General features: G+C 36.4%; 1 protein-coding gene across 2 annotated transcripts in view; it reads right to left on the bottom strand.

The window, feature by feature from the left end:
- SMC2 (structural maintenance of chromosomes 2) overlaps positions 1–15902 on the bottom strand; it is a 33685-nt gene that overhangs the window by 9710 nt on the left and 8073 nt on the right. For both annotated transcript variants that reach the window (XM_022079568.2, XM_022079557.2), the window contains exons 7-16: positions 15634–15783; positions 13524–13713; positions 12687–12862; positions 11993–12111; positions 10844–10982; positions 8887–9033; positions 7128–7332; positions 4364–4499; positions 2608–2732; positions 384–577 (exon numbers count right to left, since the gene is read on the bottom strand). In XM_022079568.2, the coding sequence (XP_021935260.1) occupies positions 384–577; positions 2608–2732; positions 4364–4499; positions 7128–7332; positions 8887–9033; positions 10844–10982; positions 11993–12111; positions 12687–12862; positions 13524–13713; positions 15634–15783 (1581 nt within the window). The remainder of the gene's footprint in view (positions 1–383; positions 578–2607; positions 2733–4363; positions 4500–7127; positions 7333–8886; positions 9034–10843; positions 10983–11992; positions 12112–12686; positions 12863–13523; positions 13714–15633; positions 15784–15902) is intronic.

The following is a 15902-nucleotide window of genomic DNA, read 5'->3' as shown; positions in this document are numbered from 1 at the left end:
AAATATAAGAACAAATAATTTATGCTTCTGTAGAGTGTAATTAGCTTTGCAACAGCAGATCTATATCAGCAATAAATAAACATCAGTTCAATAAAGTATGTGCAACAGAAAAGAATGCCTTTCAGAAATATGTGTACTCCAAACTGCTGTAACCTTTCTACCTGGCATTGTGATTGCGAGCATATAGTTGCTTTGTAATTCAAGGGCAGTTTCCACTTTCCTGCTAACAGTCTCCATTGAAGTTTCATAGCTTGTAGCTCCAACCTGAATGTAACAGTAAAATGAAAGCTGTCCCACTACATGCCATGTAGGGGCATCAAAATAAAGTTAAGGCTCTGGACACTGTAATGAAAACTAGTAATCAGTTGCATCCATTATATTACCTGTTCTCTCTGTTTCCACTGTGTCCGACTTTCTTCAGATTTCTTTTTTTGCATCTTCATCCCATTTTCAGCATCTCTTAGTGCTTGTTCTTGGATTGACTTGGCATTCTTCAACTTATTTTGAAGTTCCTCTGCTTTTTTGCTATTGTCTTTCTGCACCTGTTTACAATGGTTCAGTCTATCTTCAAGCTCCACTGAAACAGGTAACCTCAAAATGTTTAGAACAAATTTGGAAATTTTCTGACAAACAAAAGATAACAATAAAACACTGAAAAAAACTGATATACATCTACATGACAAACTGAAGGAAGTTCTGGGACAGAAGAGAATACAGTGACATAAAGGCCAGTAGGCTAAAACTTCCTCATGATGTATACAGAGACACAGAGTTAGTGGGATTACTCAGGTGAAGTCGGCATTATAGGCCCTTAAGGAGAATGCAGTATGTGAAAAGCTTCAAATCAGGGAAATGGACTGCCCTAATCAGTGGGCTAAAACAAAATGTTGCAGCAATTGGAAAGATCAATCATAAAAATGTCATTTATATTACAGAAACGATGTCCAAGAATCCAAGAGAGTCTTGAGGGCAATGTGAACTGTGTAAATGACAGTAGAAAATGTCGGAATTCTGGTCGGCAGTTGCCGCATCATCTTCAATAGAGCTCTAAAGATGCATTTACTGCATAGCTTCAGATCATATATGCATTTAATGGCCGCAAGAATATTCTCTCCCATCTACATTTATGCAATTCACCTAAAGCATCCCAAGACATAATCAGTAATCATGCAGGAGCAACTTGTTATGCATTACACAGTTGCAATATGTAAAATAGTTAAAATTGTTCTTTTGGACTTCATGCATTGTCTTCAGTTATAAAATAACAAAACAACATTTTTAACACTGTATTTTGTCTTCTGGTAAAAAATATGGGGAAAGAGGACAGAACGTCAGTCTTCCTGCAGATGAAGAAATGACTCTAGTGCTACAACTTCAATCATCCAGTAGAGGTTCATATGGATTAAAAGATTGCAATGAAAGTTACAGGCAGTGACATCCAAGAATGTTTTAGATAATTATACAAGAAGTATGTAGCTGCTGAAGGACAGCATTTTGATTGCAACTGCATCTACAGGCTTCATAATGCCATCAAATGCAAAATATAGCTCCTGTCCTTGAACCCTTCAAACCTTTAAATAAGGAGACCAATTTTCCAAGATGCTACCATTAATTCCATTTTATACTATTTAACCTGCAGAGCTATAAAAGAACTGAGAAACAAATTATGGTGTTCCATAATGCAAAAAATTCTGTATGGTATGTTGATCAGAAGTCCACAATATCTGGTTATAAGTGAAAACAATGCTGGATGAAACAATCAGTTTTCAATGAAGAGAAGAAAACTTAAATTAATGGAAAAACAGCTTTTTTATTGAAATTCTAGTGCCAAGTCAGATTTTTTCCAGGTGCAAAGTGCACCAGCAATAATTTTAGGTTTAAGTCAAACAACACACTACTTTAGTAATGTCTTTTAGTGTAGATCCTCTTTTATCAATGTCATCACCTACGTAGGATTTGAGGTTTTCACAACAGTGAGTCTGAAGATTGCTGTCTTCTGGGTTATTGCGCCGTGTAATTTGGTAGATTCCATACTGACTCCGTCATCAGGAAGGAGGCAGTATGACATCTGAAATGTTGGTGGAAATCTACCAGACTACATGGTGCAGTAACCCAGAAGAGAGCAATCTTCTGATCACCTTTGATTTACAAACTAACACAACTGTACTGTGTACCCAACAAGCTAGTTCCAGCAGCGTAAAACAGTTCCTAACTAGATTTCTGTCTTCTGGGTTGTTGCGCTGTCTAGTCTGGTCGATGTTAACCAACGTTTCAGAGGTCATACTGCCTCCGTCATCGCCCTGATGACGGCGGCTGTATGACCTCCGAAACTTTGGTTAACATTGACCAGACTACACAGCGAAATAACCCAGAAGACAGAAATCTTCATACTCAACCGCTGTGAAAACCTCAAATATTACACAGTCCCTAACTACTTCCTGTTGCAGCATGGGAGGCACCATACACTTACACTATATATTCTGTTCAATACTCACATTTGTTAATTAAATGCACTATGTTGTACTGTCAATATATAATACAAATGATTCCTAACTCTTCAGATACTAAGTATAAAGGTAAATATGGTATGTACTGTCACGAGCTTACCAATCTTTGTCTTGAGAGCTTGTACTTCCTCTTGATGCTGGTGGTGAACTGTTTGCTGAAGTTTCCTCCTAACCAACTCCACTTCATGTGTCATCAGCTCCAACCGTTGTTTCAGTTGCCTATACCTGAAGCACCATGTTTGGACTCATCTTATAAAACAGGTCCAATACTATTAGTAAAGTATTAAATAAGGATGTTCACACTGGCTTTCCTTTTGAGGAAAGAACCCCCACTGGGTACCTACCTCAGTGTCAGTCTGATAAGCTCTGATCATCATAAAATATTCTGACAAATACATGCTCCCCACACCGTATGCCATCCATTGTTTCCATCTTTTACTTTTCCCACTTCTAAATCCACAGTACTGCACATTTCAAACTGTTGCATGTTTTTTCTAATGCCCTCTATATTATTTTATCCTGTATGACTTCATACTTATTCATAGCTATTGAATTAAAACTTCAGACCAACCATAATCCAAATTATAATTAACATTTCCATCAGCTACGACCTACCATTTGATTCTTTATTATATACACACATTTTAGCCAACTGTGCTATCCTCAGAACATGTTCTTGAATGTAGTACATTATGCTCACTTTATACACTGAAGCATAAAAGTTTATATTACAGTCCATACAAATTACTTGTTAAAAATACATGCTTAATAATAACTATTTGAACAGTTATTAACACTGGTTGTATCACATTACTGAAGTTAAAAATGCTAAATTAAAGTTGTCCCTTCATTAGGCATAAATTGTAAAATATTCTACACCAGTCTGGTCACCGGGGTCAGCAGTGGCCGCGTGGTCTGAGGCGTGGGCCTTGTGCCGCTTGGTCGCTAGGACCGTGGGTTCGAATCCCACTCAAGCCATGGATGTCTGTCCGCGTTTTTCTGTGTTGTGCTGTCCTGTGTATAGGTAGAGGCCTTGCGACGGGCCAATCCCTCGTCCAAGGAGTCCTACCAAATGTCTCAACATCAAGCTAACGAAAAGTTGGGACCAGCAGTGCTCAGGCACTTGAAGAACGGGTCGTTCCCAGTATCCCCAGTATCCCAGTCTGGTCACCATAAATCATAACGAGTTCACAGTGTGATATATTACTATAAATTTTGTTGCTTCTGTTATTACTTACAATTTTTAAACCTTAAACACTTAATAACTTTTAATTTAACTGTAGCAATTGTTTACTCACATGAAGTATAATGTGTTAAACTTCTACAGGATAAGTAATGTATTACCTGACATGGAATGAGTGTAACAATCACTTGAATGTTATGTAGATAATTTCTTGAGTAATATAATATGATTTACTGCTGTGGATAATTCAATTGGTGGTATGTCCTGTGAAGCCCACACGATAGCAAAACAGGAGAAAGAAATGTACAGAACATACATAATGAAGGGACGCAACTTCAGTTTTTACATTTTCAATTATATGATACAACCACTGTTAGTAAGCATAGTAATAGTTTGTACTGAGCAGGTATTAATAACAGGTAATTTGTATGGAATGTAACCTCAAATGCTTCAGTGTATTTTAGTGAACCTAACACATCACACTAATGAACATGTACCAAGGATCATTCAACTGGCCAAAACGTATATATGTAATAAAAAATTAAATTGTAGGTGGCAGCAGATTAAAATACATATTATATTTAAATTTCAGATGATCTAATGTTTGAATTGAGATATGAAACTTACAAATGTGGTCACACTTTGCCAACAAAAGGAAAAGCCATGTTCTTACCTCTCTGCTATTTTGGTAAGATTTCTTATGTCATTATCAATTTTGGCTACCCTCTGTTCTTTGCTGTTCAGCTCTTCTTGTGCTTTATAAACATCTTCCAGCTGATCAAGTAAAGCTGTACCTTTCACACGGGCACCTGGTCAAATAAACAAATCATGTCAGATAATTACAAAACAAATAGAATAGTAATTCAATTTTAACTTTACTCCCTCCCTGACTTCTGTCAAAAGAGCACATAAATGGGGAATACTGGGAAACATCACATCAGCCTCTGTGGGGCTCGCTTTTATACCTTCAAATAACAAAAAACAAGTTACACTTTTGTCTCTTCTAAGATGATAGGTGACACAATTCAGTTGGTGACATAGTTTATGATGTCAAAATTAGAAAGTTAGTGCATTATATTTTCAAAATATTTCCTGTATTCATACAGCAGTGGGAAATTCAAACACACTGGTCTTACACTTCTCTCACCAGAAGCATGCACCAGAAGCATGGATGATTAGTATGTAACTTTTATTATAAATTGCCTTATTATTTGGTTTACAAGCAATACTTTATATACCATGTTCACACAGAACAACAAAATTCAATATTAATGATTTGCGAGAACACATACTTCAATGCAATTTTAACCATGTTCTGGATTGAATTTTAAATATCAATTGTCACTCTGGATAACAATAATTTCTGAAAAGAACTTATGTTACCTGAAAGCTGTCTGATGTAATGGAATGTTTTAAAATTTAATTACAATTTTAACTCTTAATACACAAGAAGTTTCATACACAACTTGTAGATATACTTATGATCCATCTTCATATTCCAAACTGTAACAGTTTATGCTATCAAACAAAAAGATATTTACAGATTTCCTGTCATGCTGTCATTTACATAAAAAAGATCTATCACCACCAAAATTCACGACTTAGTGGATCAGGCACATAAACAACCATAATTGTAGCTACAAATTGTACACTCAACATTTTTCTCTATGTATTAAAAATTATAAAACTTTCACATTGTCTTTGACAACTTTCAGGTATGGTAATGTGTACCTGTACAAGATTAAAATATATTTCCCCTGGCTACTACATAGTGAAGCTGCAAACATTTTTAACCTTCCAACTACATGGAGGTGAGTGCTTAGCTATACACTCTGGTCATGGAAACATCACTTCATATCCAATGGAAAGAAAGCTGGGTGGGCCCCATATCAACTCTGCCCTAAGTTTCTTCTTAGTGTATACAATTCCTTGCCCTCATAATAATCAACAGTGATGGAGCTCATTAAAATCTGAAATTAAGTGGCATGTATAGCAAACTTCAGAATCCTGCAGGACATTTCTGTACTCATATGGAAACCTGAACAGTTTTTATTGTCTTATACCTTCTGAATTTAAATACATGTTACATTATATAGCTCACCTCTGACCTGCTGCACACATCAGTATGCAGTACCATTTTGGAATCAAATGCTTACTGTACTGTTCTCCAATGGCGCATGGTTTGCAAGAACTCTACCAATGTGACCGATTTAAAAGGATATTATAAAAAAAATTCTGAATTCAACACTTTTCTGTAAAGCAGCTGTATATAAAAGATTACATATTTCTATGATAGGAAATAGATGGGGAGGTTGCAGATATTAAGGGGGAGGGGGGAATATTCTGTTTACCATGAAAGTATTTCCATTCATTACTGAGTTAAGTCTACCATTCTGGTTTATATGTAAACATTTACAGTTTAAGCATAAAATTAAAATATGGTATATAGTTGGGGCTGGCTTATTTCTTTTTGGCATGTTATATGTGGTTGCCCCAGCCTGTAAATTTAGTTTTTCCTCTTTTATAGTTTTCAGAGAACTTTTACAGACTCTGGTTGCAGAAGCAGCTCATTCATGCACCTTACTAACTGGGGTAACAAATATGTGTTCATCCACTTCTTTCTGCATGAATTTCAGCACATAAGTTACAACCTCATGTGACTGCCCTTTCAGTATCTTTCAATAAAGTCTGAACTAAATGTGCAGCATCCTTACACGTCACCACCCTGATCACAGAAACACATTGATCTATGCGCACACAACTTGGCACAAGCTCTTGAATCATGTGACTTTGGGCTTGCTGATAATCCCTGTCTCTCAACCCAGACTTGTGAAAGTAATATACCTATAACAGTAATCACACTACAGGCATCAGAATGCATAGTCATATATTACTTTTCCTCGTACTTTGTTATGTTGTGACTATAACAAAATGTTTCAAACTGAAATTCTGAATTATAGTAAAAAAAATACTTAACATAAAAGTATATATTAAATAGAACAAATACAAATAAAAATTAAATTTCCTAGACAACTTTCAATGAATATTGCGGTCGAGTGGTTATCACTCCTGCTTCATTTTTCAAATGTCACAGGTTCAAATCTCAGCCCAGAGACCAGCCCTCCTGACTTTTATCCAGGGTTTCTTTAGTTCCTCCAGGCAAATGCTGGGATAGTGCCTTAAATTAGGTCATGATCACTTCCTTCCACCTCCTTTCCAATTAATTATTTACTATCCTCCTCTCATTCAAAGTTATAGTCCGAGCTACTGAAAAAGCATAGTTAAATAAACTACAGTAACAACTTTTACAGTAAAACCCCAGTAAAATTTGATTTAATATAAACAGTAGTTGAATTTAAACTTGTGGAGAGCCAAATGAACAGGACCTCCCAACAGAGCATATAAGAACATTCTGAAATTAAGAGTGGGATACTTACCACCAGACAATGTTCCTGAGGGATCAAAGACATCTCCATCCAAAGTGACAGATTTTTTAAAGATACGTTCATGGAAAGTCACCTTCTTTGCAGTTTCCATATCCTTGCATATAAATGTCTGGCCAAAGACCCATTGCATTGCTGGATGTATTTGAGCGTTATATTCAATAAGAGACAATGCTGGCTGCACATTTTCTTTACCAACCTGAAATATTAATATACAGATATGAAATGTGTTCCTGTGCTCACACGATTACCAAATCTGAAAATATGTTACTGAACATTCCATGGGGGAAGTTTTTACAGGAACAGCTCCAAAGACAAACTTTTTTCAGTATTAATACCATTACTAGTTCAACCCCTGAGTCTGACCACTATCCCTAAAATATGGGAACTTAAAGGAATGGAGCTACTTGGGAGATCAGCACACAGATGCGCAAATAACATAAAACATAAGTTAAAGAAGTATCACGTAAAGGTGTGGACTGGATTGAACTGGCTCAGGACAGGGTTCAATGGCACACAATTTTGAAAATGGTAATGAATCTGGGGGGTTCCGCAAAAGGTATGGACTTTCTTGAGCAGCTGAGTTACTTTCAACTTCTAGAATACCTCAAGAGTTAAACAGTGTGTCCATAAAATAATAGTGGGGTAACACACAGTCATAGTTTTGGAACAAAGCACGATAGAGACATGAAATAAACGTCAAAATAAAGAGAAACTCTCCAATTTATGATATGTAAACATGTTCTAGCACAAGCGCATGCGCACTGAGTTACAAGGTCAATAGATTATGATGGGGAATTTTTAGACAAGTTTTTGTTCAGTGATGAGGCTAAGTTTCATGTTTCGGGACGAGTCCATCGGAATAATGTTAGAATATGGGGTAATGAACCTCCATATGTCATTATGGAACATCAACGTGATAGCCCAAAAGTTAATGTGTGGTGCGCAATTGGACGAGACAGAGTTATTGGCCCCTCCATTTTTGCTGAACAAACTGTGATGGGAAAGAACTTCCTGGATATGATAGAATGGTATGCAGTGCCCCAAATACCGGATAATTTCATTCTCCAGTTAGATGGACCTCCTCCACATTTTGCCACATTCGTGTGGGATTATATAAACTAAACATTTCCTCAGCGATGGGTTGGACGAGGAGGGTGGATAGCCTGGCCTCCACGCTCTCCAGATCTTACTCCTATGGATTTCTATTTGTGGGGTTATGTGAAGCAACAAGTGTTCTCTGTCCAAGTAACAGATTTGGACTATTTGAAAGAACGGATCACTGAAGCTTTTCATCTATCACACCGGATGTTCTCAGCCGTGTATGGCAAGAGCTTGAATATCTTCTTGATGTCTGCAGGGCAACTAAAGGAGTGCATATCGAAATCTACTGAACAGGTAACATTCTTGGAGAGTTTCTCTATATTTTGAACTTTATTTCATGTCTCTATCGTGCTTTGTTCCAAAATTATGATTGTTTGTTACCCCCACCATTATTTTACGGACACACTTTGAATCTACTTCATTTCATTCTTGTCAGCTGCCCCTGGGCATGCATAATCATTCACCAACAAATCCATACATAATATGTACTATGAATATGACATCTGTAAAAAAAAATGTCACTTTTCAAACAGCTGGTTTCAGTTCATAATGTATGAAAAAGAAAATGTTCAACTTATGATTATCATTTCCCTTTAGCAGCCATTGTATCAGCAAGTAAAATGTAAATTTCTGTTAACCTGTAACTCACCAGCTCTTGTGCAAGTCTGATCGTACTTGCTTCCAGGCTGTGTCCAACTATCTTATTCAAAGGAATAATTGTAGTACGGCGTTGCAACTGTCCTCTTTGCAACAACTTTTTTGCAGTTGTTTCCGTGTCCACAATCACATTAAACAACTGAAAGAAACAAATACACAAGCCTTTCTAATTAATCACACTGCATAAAGGAAAGTATAATCATTTGCATAAAATATGGCTGTCACATAACATGTAAGCTGGCAACACATTCTGCATGGGCACTGCCTACTAGTATGTTGGAACTCAACAGGATCTCCACACACATATTATGACAAGCTAAAACGGCACTTCATTCAGATAGAAAATAATTTCTTTACTGAAATACCGTTTCTCTAACATACAGAACTTATCCAAAATATAAGATGATGTTCTAGGCACATTTGCAACTGAAACTTCAAAAGTGTCCCCATTAACTTTGACAGATGTCTGTCTGCTGTAATAATTCAAGAACTGGTGAATGGATTTTTAACACATATTACATTGGTGAGTTTTACTAAAATTTGTCAACATACTCCAGTTTTGGTAAAACAGATAATGGGAACCATGTGGCAAGATCTATATGCATATCTGTGCATAGAAGGGACTCAATGGGGAATCCCAAACCAGGCACTAAATATGTGAGGAGTCCCCTTGACATCAGTATCCAACCAGTTAGGTGCCAACACTCCTACATGAAGGTCATTAATTCCACTAATATCTGACTCCAATGACAAAATCAGTAAAACTCAAAGGTCACACACAGGGCAATGAGGAAATTTGTAATTTCTAAGAACATGAGGTGAGGTAGCAGCATAAGATACACCAAGAAGGTACATAAAAAAAGTGTAAGCTGAAGGTTCATAAAAAATTTTATCTTCATAAATAACATACTTGTCCTCAAAGTCTGCATTTGGAGTCTGTTGGGGGTTGTCTTATAGTCTGTAGTATGTAATTTTCCAGTTTGTGAACGTGACTGCAAAATAACCACCTATTTAATACAATTAAATTCCAATGATCTTCCATGACAATTCAGCCATCACAGACAATGATGTTATTATGCAACCATAATATCATCATCATCCTCCCGCTTCACATATTTGAAAATCGGTTACGATAATATGCCGGCCGCAGTGGCCACGCGGTCTGAGGCATGGACCTCGTGCGCCTGGCTGCTGGGACCGTGGGTTCGATTCCCACTCAAGGCATGGATGTTTGTCCGCATCTTTCTGTGTTTGTACAGGTACAGGCCTTGCGTCGGGCTGATCACTCATCCAAGAGTCCTACCATTGTCCAAATAGATCAACTGAATAAATAAAAAACCTTGACACCTACGGGTAAAAGAGGACAAGAGAAAGAAAGAAAGAAAGTTACGATAATATTAACAACTGAAGAAACTCTATGAAGTATGAGTTTAAACTAAGTACCTATGGTATAGCATCAACACCAAATTTCATGAAAATTAGTTACTCTTGAGTTAATACTTCAGTACAGACAGACAGCAGTAGTGATGATGTCATTAGGGAAGCCAAAGGGAAAAAATCAACAGAATCCAAGGTCATTACTGTAACACTGTAATACAAGATGATGCCATACACAGATGACCAAGGGCATAGCATCAACATTGTCCTACCTCATGACTTAGAGCACCTGTCAGTGGTAATACCGACTGTAGGCAATGAAAAACCACTAGTGTTCATTAGCCTCTAACAACATAATCACCATACTAAATTTAATTAAAATACAATCAGCCATCCTCCAGTTACTATAATAGTTTCCAAGACCACTGACAAATGGCAGCACAATCTCAGCTGAGAGCTTCAACAGACATACCTATAAGATGTTCTTTGTTTATGCTAAGTGTAAAGAACACATAAAAAAAATTATTTTAGACAAAGCAACTGGTTGCTTTTTGAAATTCAGGCCAACTCACTCTTCCGCCACCTGCAATTTCAAGGGCAGTGGCTGCAGATTTTTCTTTCAATTTGAACAGCTTGCAAACCAAACCTTTAACAGCTGAACGGTTGAAATTGTGTTCTGGATCTCGATACTGAAAGTTCAGATGTGGATACCTTAAAGGAAAAGAGGACATGTCACAGATGATATAAGATTTATAATATATATAGCAAATCAGGAGTCAATTAAATTCTTCACAATTACACCTCTATTTGGCAAACTATCATGTTAACTCTGATGAAATAAAATTTCAAAAGCTGACAGACAGTGGATAATGAAGTGCTGAAAGAAACAAAATAGCTTGTAATAATAAGGTCATCAGCATAACAAAATGGAAGTCATACAAGACATTTAAGCCTACTCAGTTCCATACACATATATTTCCTGATTCCTACTTCCATTAAAATGTCAATGTTACAGAAATATTAACTGAACAAATACAAATCAAGCATACATAATAATTTAATGAAATAAACATTCTTACATTAACAACAAAGCTTTGTCACACCCAACTTTCCTGTCATATGAAACAGCGTTATGCTGATATGAATCAAAATTAAATTGTTGCTAAACTTTTAAAATTGTCCACTAAAATTATTAAAGAAGCCAACATTTTGTATGATCTCAAACTTTCACGATGAACTTCATTAATAAAATCCTCTTGGGTCATCAGGACTTCTGATGAGCAGAGTACTGATGAGGGGACAGAAATGATCCCTGAAATGTCATCAAGTTTTAATCATTTGACATGACTGATAGCCTAAGAGGATTTTATTAAGCCAACATTATGTAAAGCAGGTAAACAGACCATAGGAGCCAGGGTAGATCAGTCAGTATAGCGACTGACTACAGACTAGATGACTGGGGTTCGAACCCTGACAGGGGCATAGGATATTTCCTCTAGCCACTGTGTCAGACAAGCTCTGGGTCCCACCCAGCTTCCTGTCCAATGGGTACCCGAGTCCTTTCCCAGTGGTAAAGTGTGGTCATGGCGTGAAGCTGACCACTCACCCCCATCCATGGCCAAGGTTAAGAACAAGTAGGAGCTACACCTCCCCCACCCCCCAAATGCCTACATGGCATGGACAGCTTTACCTTACTTTTTTAGGTAAACAGACTTTTGTACCTTGCTTCAAATGTATCAACTCTTTCTTTCAGAGTCCGTATTTCAGATACAAGCTGCCGACGTTCATCCTGAAGTTGTTCAACGTGACCATCTTCATATTTTATTTTATGCAACTCATTCTGTAATAAAGACTAGATATTATAAATATTGCATCATACTAAAATGTAGAATTTAAAATAAAGAAAGTATTCCAAAACACTTTTCAGAATAAAATTTCTTAAGTCAAACTTCACTTAGTTCAACACATACCTAAATTAAAACATAGCTCAATTCAAGCGATAATACTTCACCCAATACTGTGAGGATAGTTAAATCAAGGAAGAGATGGGCAGGACATGTAACACACTAGATGAAATGGGAAATGTATGCATAATTTTTTGTTAAAAAACACATGGGAGACAAGCTGAAGACCTAGACAAAGTAGGAAGATAATTAAATGTCTTCTTGCTGATCAGCCATCTAAGTATGAAACTAGCTTCCACCATTTCAGAAAGTCGCTGTATTTGCACATACATTTAGCTCTATTAAATGTACAAGTACAAATACAGCAGATAGTCATGTCACTCATCACATTAGTTCTTGATGATGGGGGCCATGATTCTCTAAAATGTTTGAAACTACATCAGCTGAGAAACCATCAACTTATCAAGGAAGACCCTGTGCCATGAAAACAGATTAAACAAACTAAACATACCTCTAAACTGTCACGTTCCTTCTCCAAGTTCTCAAGATTCCTTTTATCCTTCTGATACTCTGTTGCAGTTTGCCTCATCTCATGCTGCTTTTCTGTCAGTTCTTTTTGACAGTGTTGTAACTGCATCTGAGATTGTTTAACTTCTGTTTGTGCTTGTGCTTCCTCTTGCTTAGCAGCTGCAATCATCAGGACACACAAAGCAGATCAAACAGATTGAACAACTCATCAAGTATAAAGCAATGGTTTTGTGTTTTGTTATGGTGAAGGAACATAAATGAACAAAGAACATGTCTGAACTGAACTGTGAAGTGATCAAGACAAAAACAGTAAAAGATAACGTAATTGCAGCACACATATTTTCCAATTGCAACCTTTAGGTATTTGCACTAATTGACTTTAATGTTGATGTATTGAAGATGGAATTTACTGTAAAGCTAATGACACCAGAGATATCACACCACATGGAGTCAGAAATTATTTTTCTCTTTATTTTCTTAAATATCAGTCACCATACTGAAAAAAGTTTAAAATTAAAATGTAGATCCTAACAAAATCTATATTTTACATCATTACCAATTGTGTCAAGATGCACTTCAGAAAATGGATAACATTCTATTTGGGCTCCATGTAAAGTACTGGCTATATTCAAGACACAAATCAGCATTAAATTAACACAGCTACTCTCAATTTTAATCCCCAATACAAAAATAATATAAATACGCACTCCATGCAAAGAACACTTAATATCTGTTGTTATGCAGATAAGTAGAAAAACCAGAATGCATAAATAGAATGTTTTAATTGAACTGCAAAGTCTTCAAAACAAAAGACATGTACCCATGAGCTGATCTTGCAGTGTTGAAACACCTCCACCATCATCAGTTACTAATCCAGCACTAACTGCCTGAAACTTTTGTTGAGCAGCTACGAGGGCTTCTGAATCAGCTTTGTCTGCATCTTTTAACTTCTGAAAGAGTCCCTGCACCTTCTGCAATTCAGCTTCCTTAGCTGACAATGAAGTTTCATCCTGAAATAAGACATGTTACCAAAAACTCTGTTGGAACACCAGAATTTCAATTGCTGATGAAAACAAAAATACCACTTAGAAGAAAACATAACCAATCAAAAATGTACAAATAAAATAAAAATACAACAAAAGCAAAAGATTTTTTTACATTCCTTCTTAAAGACAGCTTTAAACAATAAACATAATGAGAACAAAAATTCTTCTTCTTCTTTTGTAATCAATCCTAGGATTGGTTGGCAGCAGCTAAGCTGCTGATACTTGGGAAATCCTGAAGATCTTTATTGCGGTGGATTCCCCTTGCCTTCCGCATCCTATGCTGTTGACTCAACCGGGTTCATCCGCCTCTAGGGGTGATTTCTCACCCCAAGAGCATAAAGGTGCCCTGAACCTCCACCCGCTCATCCACCCTCCGAAGAGGTTTATGGTCAAGGAACACCAACATACACAGGAAAAAGTTAAAGGAAGTAATTCTTCACTCTTTACTATATCAACAAAATCAGACAAAATTTAAAGACATCAGCAATATGTTCATCAATTATCCTTCCACTTAAAAATAGGGTACGACTGACAATGACACTGTAAACAAAAAGAGGCAAGTAGGCCTATTTGTTTTTACTGACCTGAACTTATAATATGCATGGAACAGAGTCCTTTCTGCAAAGATAACAGTCACTCAGCTGGTCAAGAATTTCCCTTGTTTTTGAAGAACCCAAAGTTCATTATTATGTTCATAATATTATCACTATTGGATCCTATCCTGAGCCATCTGAATCCAGTTCATATCTCACAATGTATCTTTAATATATATTTTAATATTATCCTCCTAAGTATGCCTAAGCCCAATGCAGTATCATCCCTTCACATTTTCCACTAACAACCTATTCAAACTTTACACCACCCTCCTGCACATCCTGCCCATCTCATTTGCCTTGATTTCATCACCCCAATACTTGGCAATGAGATAATAAAGGTCCTCATTATGCAGTTTTCTCTATACTTCTTTTGTCCTAGGTTGAAATATTCTCCTTAGTACAGGTAGCCCTCCATTTGCGCCGATTCAGAATAACGCCGATTTTGAAACCAGCAAGTCAATAAGTGAAAAAAATATATTTTACTATTATTTATAACGTTTTACAATGTATCTCATACTGATTCTTACACTAAATCATAATTCTTACATCGCTGATTTTGAATAAAAATTATAAATACAGCCATCTCTGCAATTATGTATGTTTCGTTAATGCCAATTTGCTCAAATGAGATCGATGAATTGGTAAAAGCTGTTTGTGAAATGCAAACTTTTGTATATGCAAGTTTTCTCTTATGCAGTTTCATTTCTGGCACTTTAAACTTTCAAGGACTAATTTAATCTCTGCGGAGGTACCAAGGTTATTTTTACTATGCGATTTTCTACAGGTTGGTGTCTTACATGAATGCAACTATCGCATAACAGCAGAGATGACTGTACAAATCAATCACATGAAAGAATCACAGTCAATTGCGGGGACCAACGAATTGCCAATTGTAAGTGTATAAAATATATTTTTTAAATTCGTTTTATTTTATTTACGTTATTTCAATGCTTTAAATGTAATGTCATTATATTACTCGTCAATGTTTGGGTGCTGGGAACGCATGTCATTGACTTCCCATTGATTTACATTATAAAATAGTTTCAATTTATGCTGATTCCATTTACGACGGTTTGTCCAGGATCGCATCCCTGTCGTAAATTGAGGGCTACCTGTACTTTGTTCTCAAACACCATCAATCTATGTTTAACACTTAATGCGAGAAAATGAGTTTGATGCCAATAAACATCAGATAAAATCACAGTTCTTTATACTATTTTTAAATAGTGTTTTATTCAATCTCATCTAGAACTGGATAAGCATTTTCACACTGCAGCTGTCTTCTTACCACATGCAAACTCTGTTCCAGATGTTTCTTTCTCTTCTCCTCAGATACAACACTGTCATGGTTTCCTTTAAGTGCAGCAATGATTTCAGCGTCTTCCTTCTGTTTTGCTTTTAATTCCATTTCCAGAGCCTCCAATTTGCTGCCACCCTCCTGAAAGAGAAGCAGGAATACAAATAAAATATGCATAAAATACTGTACTCACAGAACAAATAAATTTTAATTTTGGCAAACTTATTCTTTACTGTTTACTTGTACCTTGCATGACAGTT

This window comes from Zootermopsis nevadensis, unplaced genomic scaffold (genome assembly GCF_977971745.1).
Source record: "Zootermopsis nevadensis isolate Lab colony 2312 unplaced genomic scaffold, Znev_1.0 Znev_ptg000006l, whole genome shotgun sequence".
In the NCBI taxonomy this organism is placed as follows: Eukaryota; Metazoa; Arthropoda; class Insecta; order Blattodea; family Termopsidae; genus Zootermopsis; species Zootermopsis nevadensis.
Note: the sequence above shows the minus strand (reverse complement) of the source record. Positions and strands in the feature narration are given on the sequence as shown.